General features: G+C 36.6%; 3 protein-coding genes across 8 annotated transcripts; 2 read left to right on the top strand and 1 right to left on the bottom strand.

Moving 5' to 3' along the window:
* Window positions 1-1120: 1120 nt before the first annotated feature.
* On the top strand, window positions 1121-12836 carry LOC132194913 (brain-specific serine protease 4). Of its 3 annotated transcripts, XM_059616506.1 has the most exons (11): window positions 1121-1266; window positions 3993-4146; window positions 4966-5064; window positions 8675-8866; window positions 9060-9320; window positions 10578-10654; window positions 10812-10912; window positions 11062-11161; window positions 11693-11861; window positions 11924-12081; window positions 12238-12836. In XM_059616506.1, exons 2-11 carry the CDS (start codon window positions 3993-3995, stop codon window positions 12391-12393), a joined length of 1467 nt encoding a protein of 488 aa, XP_059472489.1. In that variant the 5' UTR covers window positions 1121-1266; the 3' UTR covers window positions 12394-12836. The 3 variants fall into 3 exon arrangements, with proteins under 3 accessions (XP_059472489.1, XP_059472488.1, XP_059472490.1); XM_059616505.1 differs by lacking the exons at window positions 1121-1266; window positions 3993-4146; window positions 4966-5064 and adding an exon at window positions 7167-7638; XM_059616507.1 differs by lacking the exons at window positions 1121-1266; window positions 3993-4146; window positions 4966-5064; window positions 9060-9320 and adding an exon at window positions 7167-7638.
* On the bottom strand, window positions 12735-15402 carry LOC132194914 (cyclic AMP-dependent transcription factor ATF-2). 2 transcript variants are annotated; one of them, XM_059616508.1, is made up of 9 exons: window positions 15181-15402; window positions 15033-15117; window positions 14829-14971; window positions 14410-14775; window positions 14210-14356; window positions 14082-14153; window positions 13936-14024; window positions 13659-13870; window positions 12735-13603 (listed from the first exon to the last, which is right to left on the bottom strand). In XM_059616508.1, the coding sequence occupies exons 1-9, from the start codon at window positions 15229-15231 to the stop codon at window positions 13305-13307; spliced, it is 1464 nt and encodes a 487-aa protein (XP_059472491.1). In that variant the 5' UTR covers window positions 15232-15402; the 3' UTR covers window positions 12735-13304. The 2 variants fall into 2 exon arrangements, with proteins under 2 accessions (XP_059472491.1, XP_059472492.1); XM_059616509.1 differs by having other exon boundaries at window positions 12736-13603; window positions 14210-14353.
* Window positions 15403-15604: 202 nt separating this feature from the next.
* LOC132194917 (cytohesin-1) lies at window positions 15605-24596 on the top strand. Of its 3 annotated transcripts, none has more exons than XM_059616513.1 (9): window positions 15605-15812; window positions 20805-20878; window positions 22735-22799; window positions 22852-23118; window positions 23179-23291; window positions 23346-23494; window positions 23554-23893; window positions 23946-24015; window positions 24079-24596. In XM_059616513.1, exons 1-9 carry the CDS (start codon window positions 15743-15745, stop codon window positions 24167-24169), a joined length of 1239 nt encoding a protein of 412 aa, XP_059472496.1. In that variant the 5' UTR covers window positions 15605-15742; the 3' UTR covers window positions 24170-24596. The 3 variants fall into 3 exon arrangements, with proteins under 3 accessions (XP_059472496.1, XP_059472498.1, XP_059472495.1); XM_059616515.1 differs by lacking the exon at window positions 15605-15812 and adding an exon at window positions 20601-20746; XM_059616512.1 differs by lacking the exons at window positions 15605-15812; window positions 20805-20878 and adding an exon at window positions 21484-21861.
* The last annotated feature ends 6 nt before the right edge of the window (window positions 24597-24602 follow it).

Genomic DNA, 24602 nt, shown 5'->3' with positions numbered 1-24602 from the left:
CTTTCCCTGATTCATATTGAGTATATCGCATATATCTGCACAAATTTATAAAAAATAATCTATATCAAGAAACCAAGACTCTACCGAGAACACTTTGCTGTTAGTTAGAAGATCATTCATAATTAATTGCAAATCTTCTAAATATTTAAAATATAAAAGTACCTCACTGTCAAAAAAACAAAATCAAAATTACACAGAAAATGTAAAGAAAATATTTTTTATGAATAAATAAGTTAAATTAACGAAATAAATTGTTAATAAAAATAAATGAATAAAATGTTTTAAAAAATACAATAAAAAAACTGCACCAAAAATACAAACATGTAAAATTTTTTAAACTGTTTAACAAATATCAATTACCTATTTTATTTTTATTGAAGATAATAATTATACATTTTCATTCATTCATCATCGCTTTGGAACAACAAGGTAAGGAAATGTTAGCTTATAAACGTAATTGAAAGTTAAATAATATATTTTCTCACACATTCTCTGGTCGTATAAGATTTTTTAGAAAAGAAAACATCTTAAAGACTTTTCGTTGCACAAAATATCATATTGTTTTCATTGCTGAAATTTATCGCAAACTTTTTGTGGAAAAAATCATTCAGTTTTCATTCTCTTCATAAAAATATTGAGATTGCTACATTTCTATTTTTACTTTTCTAGGGTTTTAATATGAATGTGTTTCCAGTATGGAGCGAAGTTGAACGAAATAAACATTAATAATTTGCAACTTATAAAAAAATTATTCCCATTCATTTCAAACAATCAATGAAACAAATTTAAAAAATAAATTCATGCAAAAAAATCCAATTTGAAACAAAAACGATCGAGTCGACAAGAATCATGGATATTAATTTCTAATTAGGACAAGTAAACAGCACTCAATCTAGTTGTGTACATCTTAGGCATTCGCATGTATGCGCCAAAATACAACGTAGTAGAAAAAAACAAGTGAGAAAATTGGCATGCAGCGCGAGTCGTCAGCTGATTGCGATTACTTTTATTAGTCGCGGGCACGCATGGCTGGTTTTCTCTTTCGTCGTCCGTATCGGCGGCGCGGCACCTACTTTGCAGCACCAACGCGAGAGAGAAAGAAGTAGGAGGGTGCGAGAGCAATCCTGAGGAGGCTGACCATTCATCGGCAATGGTTAGGTAGTCAGTAGTGTTCGCCGATCGCTCCTCTAGTCAACATCCATCAGTGCGAAAAATCGGCCGGAAATTTGCACAATTCCCCCTCCAGTGACCATCCCTCTCGCTCAGGTGAGTTGCGCACGTTTTCGTCTGAATACAATTAGCAATTATTACCATTAACAACTCTCAATTATGATCTATATAAATCGAACAGAGGTAAATCGTGCGAGTCTTTTATTTCTTTCACTGAACGGTTTTCAGAGAGAGAAAGAAAGAAAGTGAAAAATTCCTGCACAGCGTTTTTCATTTTTTGCCTTGAATTGCTTTTAAATGAGCTGCGAAAATTCTCAGATGAAAGTTTTGAGAGAAAATTCAATTGAAAAGCTGTGGTTAAGAAGAGTAGGTAAATTGCCTTGGCATTGAATTTGATTTGACACAGTAGTGTGGTTTTACAATACAATTTTCATTGAGTGAGAGAAGCGAAAATCAAGAACGACAAGACCCAGATTTCTTATTTTTGGAAAATTTATTAAGTATAGGATCAAAATTAAGATTCATTAAATTTAGAAAGAAATCAAAATTTTATTTATCTTCTCGTTGAACTGAATTCAAGACAAAAATGAAGAGAATAAAACGTGCTATGTCATTGTTTATTGAATAAATTTTACTCTCAATTGTAATGATAAATTGAAATTAATACTACATCTTACATCAGGGCATAAAAATTTTTTTAAAAGTAGCATTTTTACTACCAATTTTCCTTAGGAGATAATTTTTGGGAATTATTTTACAATATTATTTGCAAGTCAGCTTATATTGCACCTTAAGTAATTTATCTCCAGTCGATTATTATGTACAATGCGGAGATGGCGGGTTTTCGCCTCATAATGACAGTGTGTCGTGTGTTCCCTCCGTATTATGGATTATTATGCCGAGCGCATTTATCTTTCATCAGCGCGAATTCGACGCACGCTTGTGTATATATTCGAAAGGAGAGAAAGAGCTGGCAAAAAGAATGACATAATTAATAAAGACCAAGAAGTCCCCTCCAGAGGTTCGGTTCAAAAACTTTCATGCTCTAAATAGGCCTCGAGCGCGGCGCGCGACTCTGTGTATTCGAAAGAAAGTCACTTTGGCATTTTCCTAAAGATAACTCTTGAGAGTTATTGTTCGACGTGAACAATATAAATAGTTAACTCCTGATTGCAATCACGAAAAGAAAAACTGAATTAAATTAAAAATACAAAATCTATCGAAAATTAAAACGAAAAGAAAGCTCTCCGAGGATTAATAAAGATCTTTCATTAAGTCAGGCGGCGCCGATTCGGCAATTATCGAAAATTGTGTTGCATTGAGAATCAATTTGTGGAAGTGACCGTGAACTTGAAGATTACTCTCAGTCAGTCGGCCAGTCAATCTCTGCTTCTTCTTCTTTCTCCACTTGAGGGCCCGTGGGAAAGAAAGTAGGCCGGCCTGGATGGAGGTCACCTGCGCCGCCTCAAATGCATTCAATATATACACATGCCGCTCTTTCAATGCTAACTACTCGCTTGTTTAACTACTCTTCTCTTTTGCGCCTCGTCCGTCGCGCAAACATTATTCCACGTTCGCGCGGTCACTTTCTCCAGCGCTAGCCAGCTGATCAAATTTAATCAAGATGAAATTTTAATGAGCGAGTCTGTTTTGATGAAGCGCCAACGCACCTGCCTGCGTTACATAACATTGTGAATTAATTTGCTTGCAAGCCAATTTAAAATCATGTTTACGTTTATGTATTTTTACAAATCTATAATTTAAGCATAAAGTTTTAAACAGAAAATTTTGTTTGAAAATTGCTTTCTTTTTAAATTTACGTAAGTTGCATAAGTGATTATAATTCTAGTAAATTGAAATTGTTTAATTTAAAAAACATTGTAGTGATTCAAATTTAGGATGAATGCAATGAATATATTTTAAATTTGTTTCTGCTTTAAAATAATTAAATATTAGATGTAATTCTTTATTTCACTCTTTGGAATAAAGCCAAAAGTAAATAATTTAATTTAATTTGTTACTTTTTATTAACTTAAGAACATTAAATTAAAAACCAATTCAATAATTTTCTTTAAAAATTTTGAAAGGAAAAGAAACCTCTTCTTGGTAAATATAAGAATCACTTCTTCCGTCACGATTGTCCACACTTTCCTCGGCTGTACGTTTGCCGAAGCGGTGCTCGCGGCTGGTTCAATAGACAAGGCCGGTACTGCCTTGACTTTGAACTCTGTCCGGCCCGAGTGAAAGGGTTGTGTCAATCACCGTTCGGCGTTTGCACAACCCATCCGCTTGGGAGAGAGAACAAGACAATGAGCCGCCGACTCTCTCCAAACATTGTTGGCGTGCGAACGTCCTGGAAATTAAATTAAATTTTTTCGTTCATCTATATAGCTCGGCGGGGTTATTTTCAATGTATCTCTCGGTACTGCAAAACGCAGCATTTCCCATATCGCTCTTCTTATTATTTTGACCCAGAATTTATACAAACGCAAAAAAAAAACGCGCATGATCTTTGTGAGACTATTTTCTTACCCTAGTTACAATGTATCCAGTATACAATAATAATATTTAGCTTGAAAATATGTAAAGAGTAAAGAATTTCTTCTTAGAAAGATCATTAACTTCCCAGATGAATAGAAAAAAAATTGAAAATTTGTCACTAGTACTTTGCAAAAAGTGGCAGTTTAAAATACGAAATCATTTTGAATTTAATTTATAATCCCTTACAATTTATTACAGACAAATTTTTTTGTTTTAAATTAAATATATTGTACTGTAATATTTTATGTTAAATTAATTTTTATGAATTTCCTTTAAATTAGATGGAAAATGAAGTTACCAAAAAGGACTGGAACTTTGGTCCTCTTCCGAGGATCTTCCTCGTCATGTTGGTGCTGTGCCAAATCTCAGGGAGCTTTTCGGCTGCGGCCGTGGGTGAATCAGCCAGAGACTTTGACGCCCAAGAGATTCTCAACGGTGAGATAAAACTAATTAATTTTTATTTTTTCGGTGTTATATCTTCTTTGCGCTCTCTGTGATAAGCATCTCGCAAACGAAAGTGTTATTATTTTCACTCTCACGCATGTAAATCGAGCGATGTAAGACAATTATGTTATTATAATCGCACGCTTTTTAGAGAAAGCATTTTGAATTTGACGAGTGGATAGTTTGCAACAATGCAAAAAACAAACGCTTTTATTCTTGCGCGGGGGCAAGCAACCGCAAAAACAGCTTTATGCGAAATTTTGCTCACTTACACGCACAAATCACGTTCATCGCATTCACTCTCACTGAATTAACATTCTCAAAACGGACTCTTATTTCCCTCCCAATTATTTCATTTGGCCCAAAAAATAGCAAAGTGTTTTTGTACTCAATTTTGTTTTTATTTAAATTTTAAGTTATTTCGACTAAAATTATTTGACTCTGTTAAATTTTCATTAACCTTTACACAAAAATTTCATATTAAGTATACCAAAAAAAATTTCAATAAAAACAATCAATTAAATTCAATCTTGTTTTATTTGACAATTTATAAGGGAGAAATTTCAATTCCTAGGTGCTTGAGTGGTAAAACTGCATATCCGTGTATTGGGAAATGTCTCGCATGCAAACACGTGTTATATTTTTTACACCTGCTGTTAATTTTTCTACAAATTTGCCCAACTGCAATTTCCGTTCTGAATGTTTGAAGGAGTCGCATCTGTGCTCTCATTGTCTTTGCTCTCTTGCATTGTTTTGCAATGCACGCGTGCGTGCTTTTTATAACAAACCATATTTTCGCTAATTTCGCAGCTGCCGCGCTGAGCATCATGGGAAGTGTCAACAATAATTCCCTCGAAACTTCCTCATCCGCCAGTGGATACAACGTTTCCAGGTTCATCGACGACTTTTGTAAGTACAACACCTGCTTTTTTTGTAATCTAACACATTAGGTTGCAACACGTTGCACTTTTACCCGTGCCTGATGCTAATTAAAAGTTGTGATTTGATGATTCATTAAAAACAGTCATAAATTTAAATTTATTAAAATCTAAAAAAAAAACGTTATTCTCCTCAAAATTTTACCTATTAAATATATTTATTCGTTTTTTATAGGACACTTTGCTTTTTTCTATTAGAAAATTAGAAAACATTTAGGATTAAAAACGTGTTGACAAAAAATAAGCGATGCAAATAGTGAAGTCTCATTCATCGGTTTTTTCCGTGATGAGTAGCCAGAGTGAACGCGTCGTGTATATTGACATTCTAATTTCACTGAAGGAAAGCTGCTAGAGAGGAGCTATTTCGAGAGTGACTTGCTCGATTATAAAAGTGTGATTGATTTCTAATGCAATGTATTTTAATTCACTGCTTAACCCAATTACGCGTCGTCTACGATTTTACTCGGCGCGGAAATACAAAAACAAAGAGCACCGATGCGATTAATTTTTGCTTTTTCAACCGCACAAAAAACAACAGTGCAATTTCAAGGATGCGCGGTTTCCAATTGCCCCTCAATTTCATCACAATTGCGCCCAATAGCAATATAAATAAATAAATAACATTATATTGGAATGAAATAATAATACAAAACTGTGGTTAAAGGAACGTGGAAGCTATAAATTAATACCAAGTCTCGGTATTAAGCCGAAATGGGCATGAAATTTACTACTTGTTCTGACAACAACGTGTCTCTCTTGCCAACTGCAGAGGAAAAACAAAAATTCCAAAGAAGACCAGAACTGGCAGTGCAGGTCGAGTCTATTTATATATCCTTTTCCTGAAGCTGCTATAAATCAATAAACTCGATCTCACGGCGTTTAGCTTTAATTAGAGTTGCAGCCACTCTCGCGACGAGAATCGATGTCTAATGTGTAATTTATCACGTATTTAATAATAATAATTAAGTTTCACGTTTATGCACAAGTGCATCTCGCTCTATGACGAGGGAAGATGCGATCGTGATTAATTTTTTAGATCACTAGGCCAGGTGACTTTTGCATTCAAACAAACGATGCACCAACGCATCTTTTCAACAATAAAATCGACGGCACGCTCTCCGAATATTTCAGAGTCGGAACAAAGCAAAGCGTCTGCATAATTATTTAACATAATCAGGAGACGTTGCTTGTTGTGAGAAAATATTTGTTCGTTTTTAGAATACAAATTATATATTACAAGCAGATCTAGGAATTCTAAACAATACCTTTTTGCGGTTATACTTCAGAAAATTAAAAAAAAAATTGGGTTTTTATATATAATATTGATGATTAATTAATTTATAATTCATTACAACTCAATTTTTATTGATGTGAAATATCAAGCGTTTATTTGTAATTTTGTATTTATATTTTTAATAGGAATTTTATTGTTTATAACTAAATAAAAATTAAATGTTATTGTATGAATTAAAATTTTATTTAACGTAAATAAACTTAACTAAACATTAAATAAAACTTATTTAAAAGTTTTATTAAATTAAATTTTGTACTTTATTTTTTTTTAGATTTTATTTTTACTAAATCTATGGTTAAATTATTATATCGAACTAAAAAATTATCCAATAGTAATTTTAATTTTTAAATCAAAATCTTTTATTCATCTTGCTATTTGCTATAATGTCCTCATAATTTATTATAATCATTATAGTTTATATTGAAAGGATTCATACTAAAACATCAGACAAGTTCAACGACACTTTATCAATTCACAAAATCTAGTTTGTCTTCCTCGAGCTGATTCACAACAATAATTAACACCTGCTGGAAAAATTGCAACGAAAAAACGCATCTGCCTTGATATTTATGACCAAGTGTATGATTCACGGCCAATGCCAAGCTAGCCCATGTGCAGCATTGTTCCGCCGCAATTACCATAAGGACAACTTTCCCTGACTATGCGCGGCGGTGTATTTCATTAGAGCGCAAGCAAGGGAAACCCCTTCTACACGCACGCACCAGAGCGATGAAACCAAAATCAAGTGGGGAAAGGAAGAAAGAAAGACTCGGCGGCGATTGCAGACATTTCTCCTCGAGGTGCACGCCGATCATGTCGTGGCGCGAGTGACTTCTGCAGTTCATACCATGGCCTCCTCCGTCCGACTGCTGCTGCTGTGTGCCATACTCACGTGTGCCCTAAGTGTCCGCTTCCCCGAGCGCCGGGACGCGATCGACGACGAGTTGGCCGAAAAGCCTGAGTCGGACGACGACAGTGTCCGGGACGCGCGCCACCTCGGTCCTGGCGGCTTCAGTGGTGGTCTCTTGGACACGGCCGTGTCTGCCGAAGACGCCGACCCGTACAGACACCGAGGCCGCGGTCGACGACCCTTCCCGCAGGACCAGCCCTTCCAGCAGTACCACCGGCCGTCCAGGGATTACGAGCTGCTCGTCAACCTTCTGGTCAGAAACTCGAGCAGTTGGGACAACATCAATGTCGACGGCGACCCCAGGAGATTTCAAGACCGGCTGGCCGCAATGCTTAACGACAGTAAGAGAGATTTCTTCTGACGGAAATGATTGGGGCTAATTTTTTAACTAAAAGGGGCCAGGGAAAAGTTTTCATGTTTAGAAAAACTTGCGAATTTTAAAATTAAAATATATATTAACTACGTAAGTAGTTTTTCTGACAATTATAGCGTGAAACAAGCATTAAAAACTCGTGACAAAATCTATAAAGGCCGCGCGTCTTTCATGAGATGAGCACGTTGGTTTTCGTCACAGAAGAATAATTGGAACGTTCGTATTTTATATAAACAAGCAAAGTTGAAACTTTTAGGTTAAAAAGAATAGTTTTTTAAAGAGAGCGAGCACTCACAAAATATTTTATTTTTTGGCTACAAGCACTTTTATTGGGTTTAGTAAAAGAAAATTTCTTAATTAAATGAAATTTCACAATGACAACTGAAACGCATGGAAAATTGTTGTGAATCACAACCGCAGTGAAAGCCGGCGCACTTTATTTAAAGCGGCAACAATTATAGTTAGTATAGAGTGATAAGGGGCCACCTCCAGCTATTTGAGAAAATGAAAGTGTGCTCAGGGTTCAAATAAATAAGCATCCTGAAAGCCAAGAGCGCACCTCTCAAAGGAGACACTCTTTCAAAAGGCAGCCGCCTGGGAAACCCCATTCACTTTCACTGATCCTTCTAATAATGTAATCGCGCCCATAATTGAGAGACGCGACTGTTCAGGTAGACAACAGGTCCATTGACCAGAAGAGTCCTCGACGACCGTGACTCATCTTTCGATTGCAAATTTTGCAATGGCGAAGAGAAAACTTTTAAATGCTGACAAACAAGTTACAGTGGAACAGGATCAGGAAATAGAAAAATGACAGCGATTATTCAATTATATTTAACGTCACTTAAGAAAATACACAAATATTTCGCAACCAGTGTTTCACTTCTTAAAATAATTATATTCTGGTTATCATAAAAAAAAAATGAAATGAAAATAAAAATTCTTTTTTAAAAAAAAAGATAAAATTAATAAAAATGATTAAATTCTCTAAATTTTCATTTCAGTGATACCCCAATCATGCTGGTATCGTGGAGAGAAGTTCGAGTGCGGCCTGAGTTTGAGTTGCGTTCTGAGCAACAGCAAACCTTTGGACCTTTGCAGCGGCGGCATGATTTGGAGTTGCTGCGTCCCTCACCAAAAACTGTCCTCCAGCAACGAGGTTTCAACCCCCGCAGTCGCTGCCCTTGAAAATGCCAGTAAGTTTCCAACCATTGACTTTTAAAATCATCAAATCTATTAATAATTAGCCAAACTAATTTATCACTTTTTTATAACACTCACAATCACCAAACTTTTTAATTATTTTGACCATTTTTGGATAAACTTTTTTCAAGAGGGTGTTTTTTTTCTATTTGAATATGGCCATGTATGATTAATTTTGCGTATCAGCTCTCGATTTTCTACTGAACCGTCCGCCGTCCACCAATAACTTTGACAATAACTTCAACGACCGGCCCTTCTTTGGGCCCAGTGGTGGTGAATCGCGGCCTCCGCCGTACAGGCCGCAGCCCGTCAACAACGTTCCGGACATCTTCAAACCAGGAGGCTTCAACGACCGGCCGCCGTATCGGCCGCAGCCCCAACAACCAGACTTCCCGCCACTCGACGACTTCAACCGTCCCAGTGGGCCGGCGCAGCTCAACTACAGGGGTACATTTTGCAGTCACACACTCTACACATGCAAAACTTCTCAAAAATAATTTATTACACACAATGACGCTATTTGCACACTGGGATAAAAATTGCTATTATTTAGGCATAAAAACTTTGCTTTGCTGACTATTATGATTTATTTCTTTTATCTATATATTGTTCTAAATTATTCTAAATGCTTTAAGTTACATTTAAATTTTATTTTAACACTTCAACTATTGAAAATTTTTAAAGAATCTAAATAATTATGGCAAAATTCTTGTTAAATTTAACTACGTTTGTTAATTTTTACAATATAATTTGACCTTTACCAACTTCATTAACAACTAAAAAAAATTCTAAAAATTTTCTGATTTTTTATACATCAAATCAATTAATTAAGGTAGCAAAAAATTCCTTCATATTTATTTCATGGCTACTTGTGGTTTTTGCTCTTGCTAAGACTGTTTGTAATATTTTTTTTAGCGTTCCGCCAGCTTTTGCTTAATCCAGATAACTTACAAATACACATTTTTAACACTGACTGACAGACTACAGGACAGCAACTTGGACATGTAATCGACCAAGGACCTCTACTAAAACCAACCTCAAGCCAGACGCGACCGTTTGATTTCGGCTGATTTTTAGCACAACTTCTTTTTTTAGCTTTGTTTCTCTTGGCTGCAAATTTTTCCGCTTATCTTTTCTATATCAATGGAAATCAATAATTTTGGATAAAAATTATTGAATTGCAAAATCTATATTTCGGTGAGCCTCACCCACAAAAGCTTGCACGTCTCTCGAAAAGGCGCGGACACCTCTGTCGTTCAGCAGCACTAAACACACAAAGCACTTTCTGCTTTGTTTACAAAGAATGATACACAGACCGCGTTGCATCCCATTGTTAACTCACTGTTGCCATTACAATAAGCAAACAATATCCTGTGTGTTCGCCAAAACTTTTCATTTCTCGGCCTTTTTGCACATGTGGAGCAAAAGAAAGTGAGTTTAATGAGCGAGCTTAAGTCGTCGGCGCTTCTTTACGATGCCGCGCCTGTATGATTTTCGAGAGACACGAAGAGCGCGACGACCTCTTTCCTATTGTATGACATTATTATTTCTCTCTCGTTGTGACATAGTTTGTTTGTGATCTTTTATATGTTCTGACTGACGATTGCCTCCTCTTATCACACGTGCGACTCTCGACTGAGAAAATTATCAGATCCCATTTAATTTATCCGCCCGACTTACGCTCCAAATGCTATTTCATTTTAGGCTGCGGTGAGCTCTACTCGCGCAGCAACCGCATCGTTGGAGGCCACAGCACGTCCTTTGGCAGCCACCCTTGGCAGGTAAATAATCAACAATAATTTTTTTATTAAATTAGATATTTTTCCTGAATTTTTTTATGTTATTTTTTTTTATCTTCATTGATTAGTTATTTAATTGATTTAATTATTTTAAACTTTTGTAAATCATTTTTTGCCTGATTTTATCCGTCTTTTTCAGGCTGCCATCATCAAATCTAGCTTCCTGTCCAAGAAGCTCTCTTGCGGAGGCGCGCTGCTCAACAACCGGTGGGTGGTGACTGCGGCGCACTGTGTAGCCACGTAAGTGCCAACTTTCTCCATTTCTCTTTCCCCCATTAATATGCCAAAGATCCTGTTTAAGCTCAGCACAGCTTTTATATCGCTTAATGAATTAAAATGAAAAAAAAAATGCTGCTTTTTAATTAGCTTATGCCCTAAAAATTTTGCAGAACTTCAAACAGTAACTTGAGAGTCAGACTTGGCGAATATGATGTGAGGGAGCAATCCGAGCGCCTAACACACGAGGAATACGCCATTGAAAGAAAAGAGGTAAAGCTGGGATATTAAAATTAAATTTTTTTTTATTGATAAAATGTTTGTCAGTCTTGGTTTGGAAAAGTTTTTTATCATTAAAAGCAAAGATAAATTTTTAATTTTTTTTGTCAAATTATTTAACAAAAACGTAATTTAAAAGCTTTCAAAATAGTACAAGTCCTATTTCATCAAAAAAGACATCCTTTTTTATGAAAAAAGTCATACTTTTTCATTAAAAAAGATGTCCTTTTTCATAAAAAAATATACAAAAAGTTTTTTACATTTATTAAGTTTCATTATATTATCTGAACCAATCTGAACAAACACATTTTCTTATAAAATAAAAATAACATCATTTTTAATAACACATTTTATTTGCATCAGAAAAACATAATACGCCGCGCAAAGATACATTGCTGAAAATAAATTTTGGATTGGAATTGAAATAAAAAATTAAAAGAATTTTCACCTTTATTTTGTCTATAATCGATCAGCATATCATGAAATTGAAAAAATAATTTAATTACAACTACTGTCGCACTTCAGGTACACCCTCAGTACAATCCGACCGACTTCAGAAACGACGTCGCGCTGCTGCGTTTGGAGCGCGAGGTGACATTCAAACAGCACATCATTCCCGTGTGTCTACCCAATTCAAGAGTGAAACTCGTAGGCAAGCAGGCAACGGTTGCTGGATGGGGCCGCACCAGACACGGTACAACATTTCTACTGTTTTTAAAAAAAGAAAGAGACTTGAGAGGTAATTTTGACAAACAGGGGTGTCCTCGGTGCCGAGTGTGCTGCAAGAGGTGGACGTGGAGGTTCTCACCAACGACAGGTGTCAAAGGTGGTTCAGGGCGGCTGGCAGAAGGGAAACGATTCACGACGTCTTCCTTTGCGCCGGGTACAAAGAAGGAGGACGTGACAGTTGTCAGGTAAATAAAAATTATATTAATTATTAATATAACACATAAGTGGTTTTCTAATTAGAAAACCATATATTCCAGATAAAAAATGAAATAAATTTTAAAAAAATGTTAATGTTAAAATAATATGAACATAATTTAATGGAAAATTGTAATTTTATTCAGGGCGATTCTGGAGGACCACTGACTACGACGTTGGACGGTCGTCGAGTTTTAATTGGTCTTGTCTCGTGGGGTATCGGCTGCGGCAGGGAACATTTGCCAGGAGTGTACACCAACATCCAGAAGTTTGTTGGGTGGATTGAAAGAATTGTCGGCTGACGAGTGTAGAGCGAGTTGCTAAACCGTCTGTGATGTATTTATACCTGACACAGTTCATAGGAAGTCGTGATCGAGGTGTTAAAATTTGTGCCTAAAACGAGACCAAGTGACTTTTTACCTCTCGTGTACCAGTTCATTACACGCCTAGATGATTGTAAATGAAATTATACCAATAGCAAAAATAATCGCATTTCTTGAAAATTAACAATAGATACGTAATAATGATCCACTTGTCTGTATTCAAGTGGAGAAAAATACCAGATTTTACTGTTTTAACAAATAAGCTTTGAGCAAAATCTACATGTATTTATTGACTTGTAATATTTATTTTACAAAATCGGATTTTCAGATGAAAATTTTTGGTTAATATTTGGTTGTATTTTGTGCAAAGACCTGCATTGTCAAAAAAGGTAATTATTTTTTAATAAAATTTGTACATACGATTTGTTTTGTTTCTGATCATCTTATTGAATCAAATTAATGCATACAAACGATAAATTAATACAGTTGGAAGCAAATATATAAAAGTATCAAACAAAAACACTGTATGGGTTAAATCAGCCGGTTTCGGCCAATTATTTCTTACTTGTAAAAAGAAGCAAAAACATTTTTCTGACAGTGTGAAGGAGAAGGGGTCAAAAAATAGGACCTAGCAGACTAATTTGTTAAATTCAACCTTGCAGGATTTTACGAGTCAAATATTTAAATGGGAAGTTAGAATATCAATTCTAATAGAGTTTACACATTAGCACTTTTAAAGGCACCTATCAGGGTGAAGAGCTTGACTATCAAGAAGTACATCGTGACAGAAAATATTAAATAAATCCCAACATAAAATGCAAAACACAGCATCGAGTGAGATGAATATTGACTCAAAATCTCTCACTTCAGCATTTAAAAATACAGAGCATTTAATCCGTAATTGCGCGTTGAACATTTTCCACAATTACAGAATCGCCAGAAGTGAATCTTAGAACTCCTCTGTCATTGCCTTCAACACTGCTGGGCCTGATGATCATAAGAGGAGCAAGGTTAGGTGCCTTGCTGGAAGACATTCGTCGAACGGATATGGGTGTTTCAGGTGGTTTATTTTCAACATGCCGTACATCAAACAACTCTGCTGTTGAATCGACGTGGACCAATTCTTGTGCAGGTGTGGTGACCACCTCTTGCATTTGGGTGGACGAATCAACAACAGCAATGACTTCAGCTGAAAATGATAAAACTCGAAATAAAAATTGAAAATCGAGAGAATAAAATTTTACTTCTGCTCAGCTGCCTAGTGACAGAGCAATCTCTGTGGGCGAGTAAGAGATCTTTGGCGTTTGCAGCTTCTGCTCTGTAGAACATCATTTGGTTTGTAATGCGTCTGTTCTCGTTCTGCAGGTCCTTAACTTTGTCCTCCAGCTCTTGCACCCTGTGCAGCAAAGCGCCCTCCAAGTGTTTTTTCTTCTTTCGAAATCTTGCAGCAGCAGCTCTGGATTGAATTAAAAAATAAATACATGAAAAATGTATTATGGTTTCAAAATGAAAAATCCTTACCTATTTCTCTCCAGTTTTTTTGACGCTTTGTCGTCTACATTTTTCTTTGAGATCTGAGATTTGTTCATTTTAACTGGTTTTGATGGTTGCTAAAATAAATTATATGAAGGCATATCTGGCAAATATGAATTTTCATTGGTACTTACTGAATTAGATTCATCATTCAAAACAATAGAAGGTACAGCTACTCGTTTCCGACTCACTTTTTCTTTCAATTTCTGCAATTATAAATACAAATTAACCAAAATATCAAAATATTGGATTGACAAAGTACTTCCTTAGCCAAAGAGAGTTTAGGTGGTGGTGCAGGGGCGACAGGCTTGGGCAAAATGTGGATATTCGACGGACCGGCAACTGGCTCAGCCAGAATGTGGTTCGCAGAGACAGGTACTAAGTTTTCAGCTACCATAGCTCCAGCCTGCTAAAATTTAGTTTAAATATTAAATGCAACATATGTAGGACGTTTAAACCCACATCGACTGGTGTAGTGGTGTAGCTGCATTGGATGACCACAGTGGGCATTGTCGTGGGTTCAACGGGCTCTCCGTTCATTGTTACAAACCTGCCGTTTGGCAGCTGGATTATGGGCAGATACTTTTTAGAATCCACTGTCGCAGGGGTTTCCTCGAGAACCATATGAGCAGGAGCCGGCTCGACCAAAGGCTCTGCAGATTTCTGCACCTCCGACTCCAATAGGATGGTAGATTTAGGCAGCATTTCTATTTCTCTGTGACTCGTTTCGAGCTCTTTTTCCGGAGTCGACATAATATCGATGTGGCGAATTGGGAACACCTGAGGAGTATGGAGCGCGTCGTCGATTGGACCTGCCATCGGCTCTGGCTGAAATTAATTAAATTTAAATTGAGGAACAAGATCAAGGCTACGTGAAAGACCTGCAACGGTGCTTCTCCCATTTTGACCGCCTCGGCCGCCTTTTTGAACTGCTCCTCAAAAGGGTTAACATTCTGTAGGTCTTGAAACAGACCGACCTCTTCCCCGTATCTAATGAACCGTGTAGGCGTAGGTGTCTGGTCAGCTGCCGAAAAACATACACAAAGTTGTAATAATTTATTTAGCAGAAAAACGAGCAAATTTACCGATGAAGCTGTTTTTGCCTGCAATTGACAGGCACATGTCGTGCTTCTTCTTGTGGACTGTAAGATGATCTTCGTTGGTAAAGCTCTGCAAGGAAATTCATTGTAATTAAAGTGTGTCGGCGTTAACCTTTCACTTTATTTTACATACCATCCCACAGCCCTGCTCAGTGCAGACAAAGGGCTTTTCCGGGTCGCACATCTTGCTTTCTACGACATTCCACACGCCCTTGGCAGAAATCTTGTTCTCGGCATTTTCAGAGTCGAGGTGCTCAAACCTGCAGCCACGGAATTGTTTCCGAACACCTTCAGCTTTGTTATGAAATTTCAGACTTGTGCAGTTTCCAAAAGGTTACCAATCTACCAATGTTACGCAGTTTTGCCAACGTGCGAAATTTGACACACGCTGTGGTTCAGGTGGTTGCAGTGCTTTGGTGCTCGACGGACCAATCACAACGCGGATTACGACTGAAGCCGACCAATGAGGGCCGGATCCCTGGGCATTTACAGCAAGTTCAGACTTCGCCGGCAGGTGGCTCAAGGGTCGCCAAATTGGAATGCGGGCCGAGAGGGGTGGGGATGCACGGCTGCTGCAAGAAAAATAACTGAAAGAAGACAAAGGTGGTCGCGAGCAGCAGCAGCGATTTGTTGTTGATGGTCGCAGGTAAACTCTGATCTGACGGGCTTTGCGATTCGTATTCGCGTACAATTCAATGTGGAAGGACTACAATGACGCTTTAGCCAGCAAAAAGATGAACACCTCGGACACTTTCAACATCTCAGGTGAGCATCTAACGAGTTTCCGTGACGAAAACAATCTCGGTCGCGGAACAGTTATCGCCGCGAATATGTTCATCCCGCCCAGGAATTATCTCACTCGCCCGAGGAGGAAGAAATTCGTCCGAATTTGGCGAGGGGCAACGCCAATTTGAAATATTAATAATTTCGGACATTCGGGCAGGGCATTGATTCGAGGAAGTGGCGGTCAGCGACTGCTGCCCCTGCGTTTGCTGATTAGCATTCAATTGCCATCTCAATTTTCTGCCTCTCTTTCATTGCACCAACACACGCATGCAAATCAGTCGTGTCCTGTGTACGCACTCGAGTGTCCGATCCTCGATCCGTTTGGATTATTTTGTAAGGCTTGAGGACGAGTAAAGAGACTCGCTTGCCCAAACCTGTTGTGAGTTAATTAATTACACAACGCGTTCGATCCATTGCAGAAGTCCGTCGGGTACTCTTGGGTGTTGTTTTTTTTTTAATACTGCGTGCGTGAGCGGCGAATCGTTCGCCTAACTGTTAAAAATCCGCCGAAAGAATTTTATTAAGTGGTCCGTCTCGCGAATTAAGTTTTGCTTCGCGTGCGACCTCTAAAAGTCTCAATCTTTGCATTCGCGCAGTTTTCGCATCCTCAGTGTCACTCGCTTTAAACAAAAATTATTGTTATTAAAAAAAGTTGATAATAATTTCAATGATATATAATTGGTTCTTCATTTTGGGTGATTTGCAATCACCTTAATTATTAATATACAATTTTTTCTATTAAAAGTTCTAAATTTGTAATTTAGGAATAAATTATCATTTTTTAAATGAACTCGTCATTTTAATTGAATGAAACAAGCAAACCCATTTAACATCTTACAATTTGCTTACTAAAACTGGCTTGCATTAATTTTATTCATCTTGATGTTGCTATTTGTATCGTTATTTTTTTTTTTTTTTTAGAAAATTACATTTAATATGTTGCCAAAAGTTCACATTTTACATTGAAATATAAATTTTTCTTTTATTCAACCTAAAAACTGATTAAATCAGATTCTTTCTTGAGAACCAATTTCATAATAATTCTCTTTTTACATAAATTTTACATTTTTAGAACTACAAAATTTTCAGAATTTTCAGGAATGAAAATAAATTATTCTTTTAATTGTTCCCAAATTATATAATGTCCAACATTTTATTATTTTAGTCTTTAACATGGATTTTTCAATTAAATATTTACAATTAATTCGCCTTTTTTAATTATATTTAATGTTAACAAATAACAGCAAATTTTGTTCGAGTGCAAAAATTTTAAAACTATGAGGATGTGACACCATTCTGACACAAATCTTGCAACCGAAGAGTTCTGGACGTTTTCTTAACCAATCATCCGGATGTGGAATTTCAAAACTTTAAATTTTTTCCTTCATTTTATCTTTAATCTAATTTAAAAGCAATCTTTTTTCAACTTGCAAAATACCGAAATTCCTTCTGTTTCTCTTCGGCTTATTAATTAAATTAATTAATAAGCAAATCATGGATTAAAACTTCAGTATTATTGAAATTTTTGAGCGCAGAGATTCCTTTTTATTTCTCCACTAGAATTGAATATTAAATTACTCAACAAAAAAGTAATTTAATATTCTGTTCGCGTCGTCTCAGCGTCAAAACAAAATCGCAGCGAGATAAACGTTTTCGGAGAAGCAAATTAGGATCGACGGCCCAAATGAGGCACAGGGAAGCGGAATTGACAGAGAACAGTCGGCGTCTTCTTTAATTTTCTTGTCCAAATTTGATGGAAGTGCGTCGCCTATTTGCCCAGGGCGTGACGTCACGGTTTCTGCGAAGTGACAATTTGAGTAAATAATACTCTCGGCAGGGATACGGTTATGAAAATAATAAGCGCTTCATCGGCGCCCATCCCCGAAAAATAGAAATCCTCACAAATGTTGACAGAATAATATCGCCCTGTCTCATCACAACAAAGACGAGCCCTCAGGTGAAACTTTCTTGACAACTTTGAAACTTTTGAGGGGGAAATTTAATCCCAAATTACACAGTTCGCACGTGTGTTGATTGTGACTCACGCCCGCAGTGATAAAATCGTTTTATTCCCAGCGTGCTTGTTTTTTTTTTTTTCGTTTTTTGACCTGCTGGCAATTTGTAATTAAAATGAGTCATGATTCACGACAGAGCAGGATGTTGGAAAATGTAATTGCGTGAAGCTTTATCATAAAAACTGCACGGACATTTGAGAAATATTTATATGAATAATACGATGGTAATTTTGTCTCTTTGCAATTTATAAAATGCTCAAATTTTTCTTTATTTTGCTCCCAAACTCATTCTGACATTGTTTCTTTCTTATTTAAATAAAACCTTTTGAGACTTTTTTTAGATTTTTTTGCTTTCTTGGATATTTTTTAATTGAGTCATATTTTTTCTAGGCTTTTTATGTAAACTTCTGTTGCTGATTGACACTTTTTGAATGCTTCAAGCAGATTATTATTTAAATAATTTGAAGAAAAATTTCCATTTGAAATTCAGAGTGATCGTAAATTTTAAGGATTAAATAAAATTATGTTATCAAATTATTAATATTCATTTTACTATAATATTATTAAGGAAATTTATACTTAAAAGAACTTTTTTCTTACTAAAATTTTAACCTTTAATTAAATTATTCTATTTATTGTAAAAAAAAAACTTTTGGAGTGCAGCGATTTTTAGATTTGCTAATAACTTCTTAATTACATTTCGATTATATTGATGGCAAATAAAATACCTTTAATTTACAACTTTTTATTTATGCAGAAGGAATTTAATAAATTCCTATGGAAATAAGTTCAATTTACTTCCACACAACCCCCCTGAATTCCTTCTCTCTCATTACTTCTTAATTTGCCCTGATGTCGCACGGCCCCGTCTGACTTAATCACTTAATACGCCCGACGAGCATTAAGGGTGTCTGCAGCTTTTCGCTTAATTGCCAGATGCAGACCGATTGCAGGCGCTAAATTAGCTCTGGTTACTCGGAACGCCGGTTGGCGAACACCCTTCTTCTCTTGTTTGCAGCTGGAACTAAAATTAGAAAAATTGCTCTGCATCAAAATTCACCAGGCCGTGTCGGAAACAACGGCTGTTTGTTGTGTGCTTTAATGGTAATGATGAATGGCCGTTTTTCATCGCCGGCCGATAACGCAAATTGTTGCGTAGTAATTTTATCTTGAGAGTTTTATATTGATTAACTAGAAATTTAATCTCTCGTATTACAGGAAATTTCCAGATTTCATTGAAAATTATTTAATTGCAAATTATTCAAAAATTGATTTATGTTTAAATCGTTTAAATTAAAATCTTTTTCTTAAATATATTAATTATTAATTAATTTTTTAAATAAAAAGAAATATCATGAAATATTTACTGCTTAATAAGCGAAAAGTAATCTTTATTAATTATATCCAAAATATTTTTTATTTTTATCACATTTTTTGCTGATTTTTCCTAAAAAAGAGTTTTTCCTAACAAAAAAAATTATTATCAATCTGTACACAATTACCCGCAATTACCGCATAAATTTATAGATAATCAAAGGGGAGAGCGTACGAAGAAAGTGAAATTGTGTAATTACAATTCAATTGTGCTCTGCTTTCTTGCCAAGCAAGAACATGCCCCATTTCGGCCGCCGTAATCTCGCATCAAAATGATAGTGACGCACTGACTCGTTGTTTAGCCTCGGAGGAGATAAACGCGCAGAGGCTGATTCATGCTGAGCGCGTTTATTTATTTTTTGCGACAATCATGCGGAGGAAGCTAATGAAATGCAACGAGATTGTGTGAATGTCACTGCGAAAGGAAACGGAATTGATACGCGCGCTCGTTGTTATCGCGCGCGTTTTCCTCTCTGAGAGTTTTTTTCCTCGTGGATCAAATGAAAGAAAGAAAGGTCGTCTGAAACGTCTCATTCACTTTTCCATGAGGGGATTAGTCAGTTGGCAGGGTCTGTCCTTCTGCTGCTGGGAAAATACAGACCGCCACTTCCGATCCATATTCGTTTCACTCTCAATGTGCCTCGCCACGGTCGAGTTCGTTCCCATCATTTTTCGAGTGAATGACACGACGGTGTGCCATGGAATTTGTTCAAATATTTGACCATCACCGTTCGTTCAACTTTCTAAGCGGACAAATTACACCACATTGATGAGATTAAAATTGTTTTGGATTGAAACACTTTTACGAATTCTCTAAAACATAAGATTGTATATTTTATTAAGAAAAATTACTTTAAAAGAAACGTTTTTTATAATTATTTCGATTGAACAAATTATTAGTGTAATAAAAAATATATTAATAAATGTATTTTAAAGCTGAAGTTTTTTTTAAATAGTTTTTAAATTTTGAAAATTAATTTGCACAATCATCAAATATTATTAAAATTTAATGTGTAACATTATACGTTAATTACTTTTTACAACCACCTTTGTTTTGAAAAACCTTAAGGAGTCATGGATATAAAATTATAATTATTATTTTCAATTAATTTTAATTCAATAAAAAAATTGATAGAATTTAGGGATGACTGAAAATGTTGTATTATTGCCTTGATTTATATCTTGAATTAAATTAAATGTGTCTATTAATTAAAAACTAGATCGACAGTTTTGTAACTTCAATTTTTTGTAAAATTATTTATGTTATCTCACTTTTCTTTAACAACCGTTGTTTATTGTTAGCCTAGATCAAAGAGGCTTTTGTCGTTCCAACTACGAATGCGCAGCTGCGTGCGAGAGATTAGAGATAAGCCATTGGGTGTTTGGGCGAAAACTGCTCTGGCTTTCACGCACTTTACATTTTAGTAAACGCGTCTGCATATTGAAGACGGCGTAGAAAGAAAGGGTTGGGGAAAGAGGACGTGCGAACCGCAGCCTTACGCGCGCATCTTATTGTTCAGATTTGTAAGACTCGAAGCCGCAATGATTGCCACGCTAATTGTGCAATGTTTTGTTGTTGCAGACCTCAGCGACGAGCAGCAAAAGATGTTGCTGGAGATTCGCAAGCGCAAAATGGAGCTCATGCTTGAGATCCAGGTAAGGTATTCATTGCATAGCCCGTGATTGTCCAAAGCGGGGACCCATCACTTGTCCGAAAAGAGAGAATCTATACATTTAATTAAACAAGGATTGAGCCAAAACTTCTTCCTTTGATTACAGTTAGACTTTTATTATTAATGAAAGTTGAATAATAGCAACGCTTTATTTTTTTTCTTTTTCTTTTGTAAAAAGATTACCATGTTTATCTGATCAAAGGAAAAAGATATATTTTTTGAGAATTCAAAACCCAAAGAAATCACTTGAAAAGGGAAATAATTAGATTATTAACTTTTGACTTATCGCCTTTTACGTGTTTCAATCATGGCTCCTGAGTTTTGGAAATTTCAATTTACAAGCAAAGAATTATTTGAATGAAACTTTCGGACAATTGACGGTGGACCCGCCTAAGCGTAGTGCCCAGGGTGATGTGGTCACTTTTTAGTTAATTCATATTTCACGTCCCTCGACACTCACCGGACTCAGGCATCGAGTTTTTTTTTATATTATACAATAATATATTTTTGTTAATTTTCGTTTCTGACACTCGCCTCCTCCTCCTCCTCTTGGTTATTAGTAATTGGTTTTAATTTTTATTGGTTGGTGGCTTTCTCATCACTGACTGTGTCTCATCTTGAGCATGGGGACTGACCCGCCCGACCTGAATTAGTATTTAATACAAACGAAAGCAACAGAACGAGAGAGAGAAAAAAAAACTCTGTGACTGCAGTCGGCCAGAAATTGGCGGTGTGCTTTCAAAGGGTGTAGTGCTTGAGCGCGCTTGTGCGGGTGGCCTCCTCATGAGCTGGTTCAATTCCCTGCGGAGGGATCGCAAGAAGCGCCGGCCGCCCCTGCAGGGAAGCATTCGAGAGGACAGCACCGCCGAGCCCGCACCCGACGACCGCCCCGGGCACCACCATGTGCCGCGCTGGTTGCGCACCCTGCAATTCTCCCGCACCCATCACTCCACCCTGGATGTCTCGGTACACAGTCATGCACCTCAAGCCCACGTCCTCCCTCTATCGCTTCCCGCGTGCGTGCAAAACCGACCCACTCCAGCCAGCTTCAAACTAATCACCCTTGCAACCTTTTTTTAGTAATTTTTTATTTTTAAAGTTTTGATAAAATTTGTAGATACGGCCGAGAAAATTTTCCAATAAAAAACCACAATTCTTTTTTATACGTTTTACAAAATTGTAACTTAATCAAGCTTGTGGTTGATATTTTAAATTGAACAAATTATTTTTAACAAAATCAATAGGAATTTATTTCTAACGTAGCTGATTTAAAACTTTATTTAACTTTGAAGTGAGCAAGTTTGATAGCTGATTGGCTTGTGTTGAGATACAAAAATTTATACACCCAAACAAGGATGACCTCCCATCTTAATTCCAACTCTCCAAATTTGCTGGATTTTTTTTTAATTTTTGGTACTTCTGTTTCTTTTTGATTGGAAATTATTTGTCTGATTTTCTGTGTGTTTTCCTGCACATATTTGTACTTAATAAAAATTTAAAAGTTATTATTTTTGAACAAAAAGTGTAAAAATATTTATGTTTTAGCGTAATTTTGTTGGTTGATGGGAATGACGATTGTAACGCACTCCAGTTCACTCCTATTCCTTTGGTGATTGATGCCACCCACTCTTAAAATTATAGTTGAGAGCTCATCACAATCTCAGTAGTTTGTTTTTCATCTTTTTACTTTCTCAAGCACTAATCCTCGTGTTTTTTCCAATAAATTTATTGTTCTTTTTTTCCTTTTGGGCCAATCACTCTAAACGCATGCACTAACTTAGCTTAAGTTTCGATATTTTTATTTTCTGCACTGTCAACTTTGATTTGGCATCTTTTCAGCAACTCAAAGATGAGCTCGGCGAGGTGGTCTCCGAGATGGAGCAGATGGAATCGGCGGACGAGAGGTATATTTTTCAGTATTTTCACCGGAATCCAATTTCATGTCCTTGCTTCCAGCAAAAATAACACGTACAACAAGCAAATGTCCATGGGCAGAAAGAAGTTCAACATGGACCCAAAGAAGGGACTCGAGTTCCTAATTCAACACGGCCTGGTTCAGGGAACTGCAGAGAGCGTCGCCCAATTCCTGTACAAAGGCGAAGGCCTCAACAAGACTGCCATTGGAGATTACCTGGGAGAGCGCAGTGAATTCAACGAAGCCGTTCTCCGTGCATTTGTGGCTCTGCACGATTTTTCTGATCTTATCCTTGTGCAGGCGCTAAGGTATGATGCTTGTAAAAAAGTAAAAGCCCGTCAGATATTTATTTTCTCCATCTTTGATAGGCAATTTTTGTGGAGTTTCCGTCTTCCTGGAGAAGCTCAAAAGATTGACCGCATGATGGAGTGTTTTGCGCAGCATTATTGTAAACATAATCCTGACATTTTTACGAATACAGGTAATGTCAGTTGTTCTGATTAAAAATAATGTAGTTATAAATTTTCTTCAACAGATACATGTTATGTTCTTTCGTTTGCTATCATCATGCTCAATACAAGTCTTCACAACCCCAGTGTCAAAGAAAAACCCTCAGTAGAGCAGTTTATTAATATGAATAGGGGAATCAACAATGGTGGCGATCTACCTCGTGAACTTTTAGAGGTTTGTTTTCCTAGATTTCATATTATTTGTTGCGATCAATCAATTCGCATTGTTTTCAGAGTCTTTATGAGAGTATCAAAACTGAACCATTCAAAATTCCTGAGGACGACGGTAACGACTTGATGCACACCTTCTTCAACCCTGACAAAGAGGGCTGGCTCTGGAAGCAGGGTGGCCGCATCAAGAGCTGGAAGAGGCGTTGGTTCATCCTCAATGACAACTGCCTCTACTACTTTGAATACACGACAGACAAGGAACCAAGGGGAATCATTCCCTTGGAGAACATTCAAGTTCGAGAGGCGCAGGACCGTCAGAAGCCGCACTGTTTTGAGCTGCACGCCTCGGGCACTGAATTTATCAAGGCCTGCAAAACAGATTCAGAGGGAAAAGTCGTTGAAGGTATTTTGAAGACCCGTCATTTAAATTTAGATTTTTTATTTTATTTCATCAGGCAAGCACACTGTTTACCGTATGTCTGCCGCAACTGAAGAGGAAAAAGACGATTGGATCAAATGCGTTAGGTACGTTTGTTGGAGATTTGTCTTGGAAAAGTTGAAAGAACCATTTTTGTTTTATTTATATAGGCAAAGCATCAGCCATAATCCGTTCTACGACATGCTAGCCCAAAGGAAAAAGAAAGCTCAGAAAACCAACTCGCATCACGGAAAGAGTTAAAAGAGTGGACCGCTAGCAACTCCGTCCCGGCTGGCTGCAGAGATGGTGCTTACACGCGTGTTTTATCATTTTTGTGATAGAAGACTGACAAGGACTGTCAAACAAATTTGCAAGCATGTTGGTCTGCATCTTTGATAGATGCGTCATTTATATTATTTATAAAATATCTGGTCATGCATAGATGTATTATTTTTTTGTTATTAATTGATACACTGATCTAACTTTAGTGCCCCAGGTACAGTTTTACTGACTGACTGTTCGATTTTAATTTTGTATTCTTTACGCGCCCTCCCCTGGGCTCGAGGCAGAATAATTTTTCTCATCTGTAATCTGATGATTGGGCCTTGCCTCAAGCTGCACAAAATTTAATAAGTAAGAAGTGTAAATATAGATTATACAAACAATAAAACATGAAGAAAATTGTAATGTGCAT

Source organism: Neocloeon triangulifer, unplaced genomic scaffold (assembly GCF_031216515.1).
Source record: "Neocloeon triangulifer isolate White Clay Creek 2 clone unplaced genomic scaffold, ASM3121651v1 ptg000008l, whole genome shotgun sequence".
NCBI classification, from domain to species: domain Eukaryota; kingdom Metazoa; phylum Arthropoda; class Insecta; order Ephemeroptera; family Baetidae; genus Neocloeon; species Neocloeon triangulifer.
The sequence above is the reverse complement of the archived record's forward strand: the minus strand, read 5'-3'. Positions and strand labels throughout refer to the sequence as shown.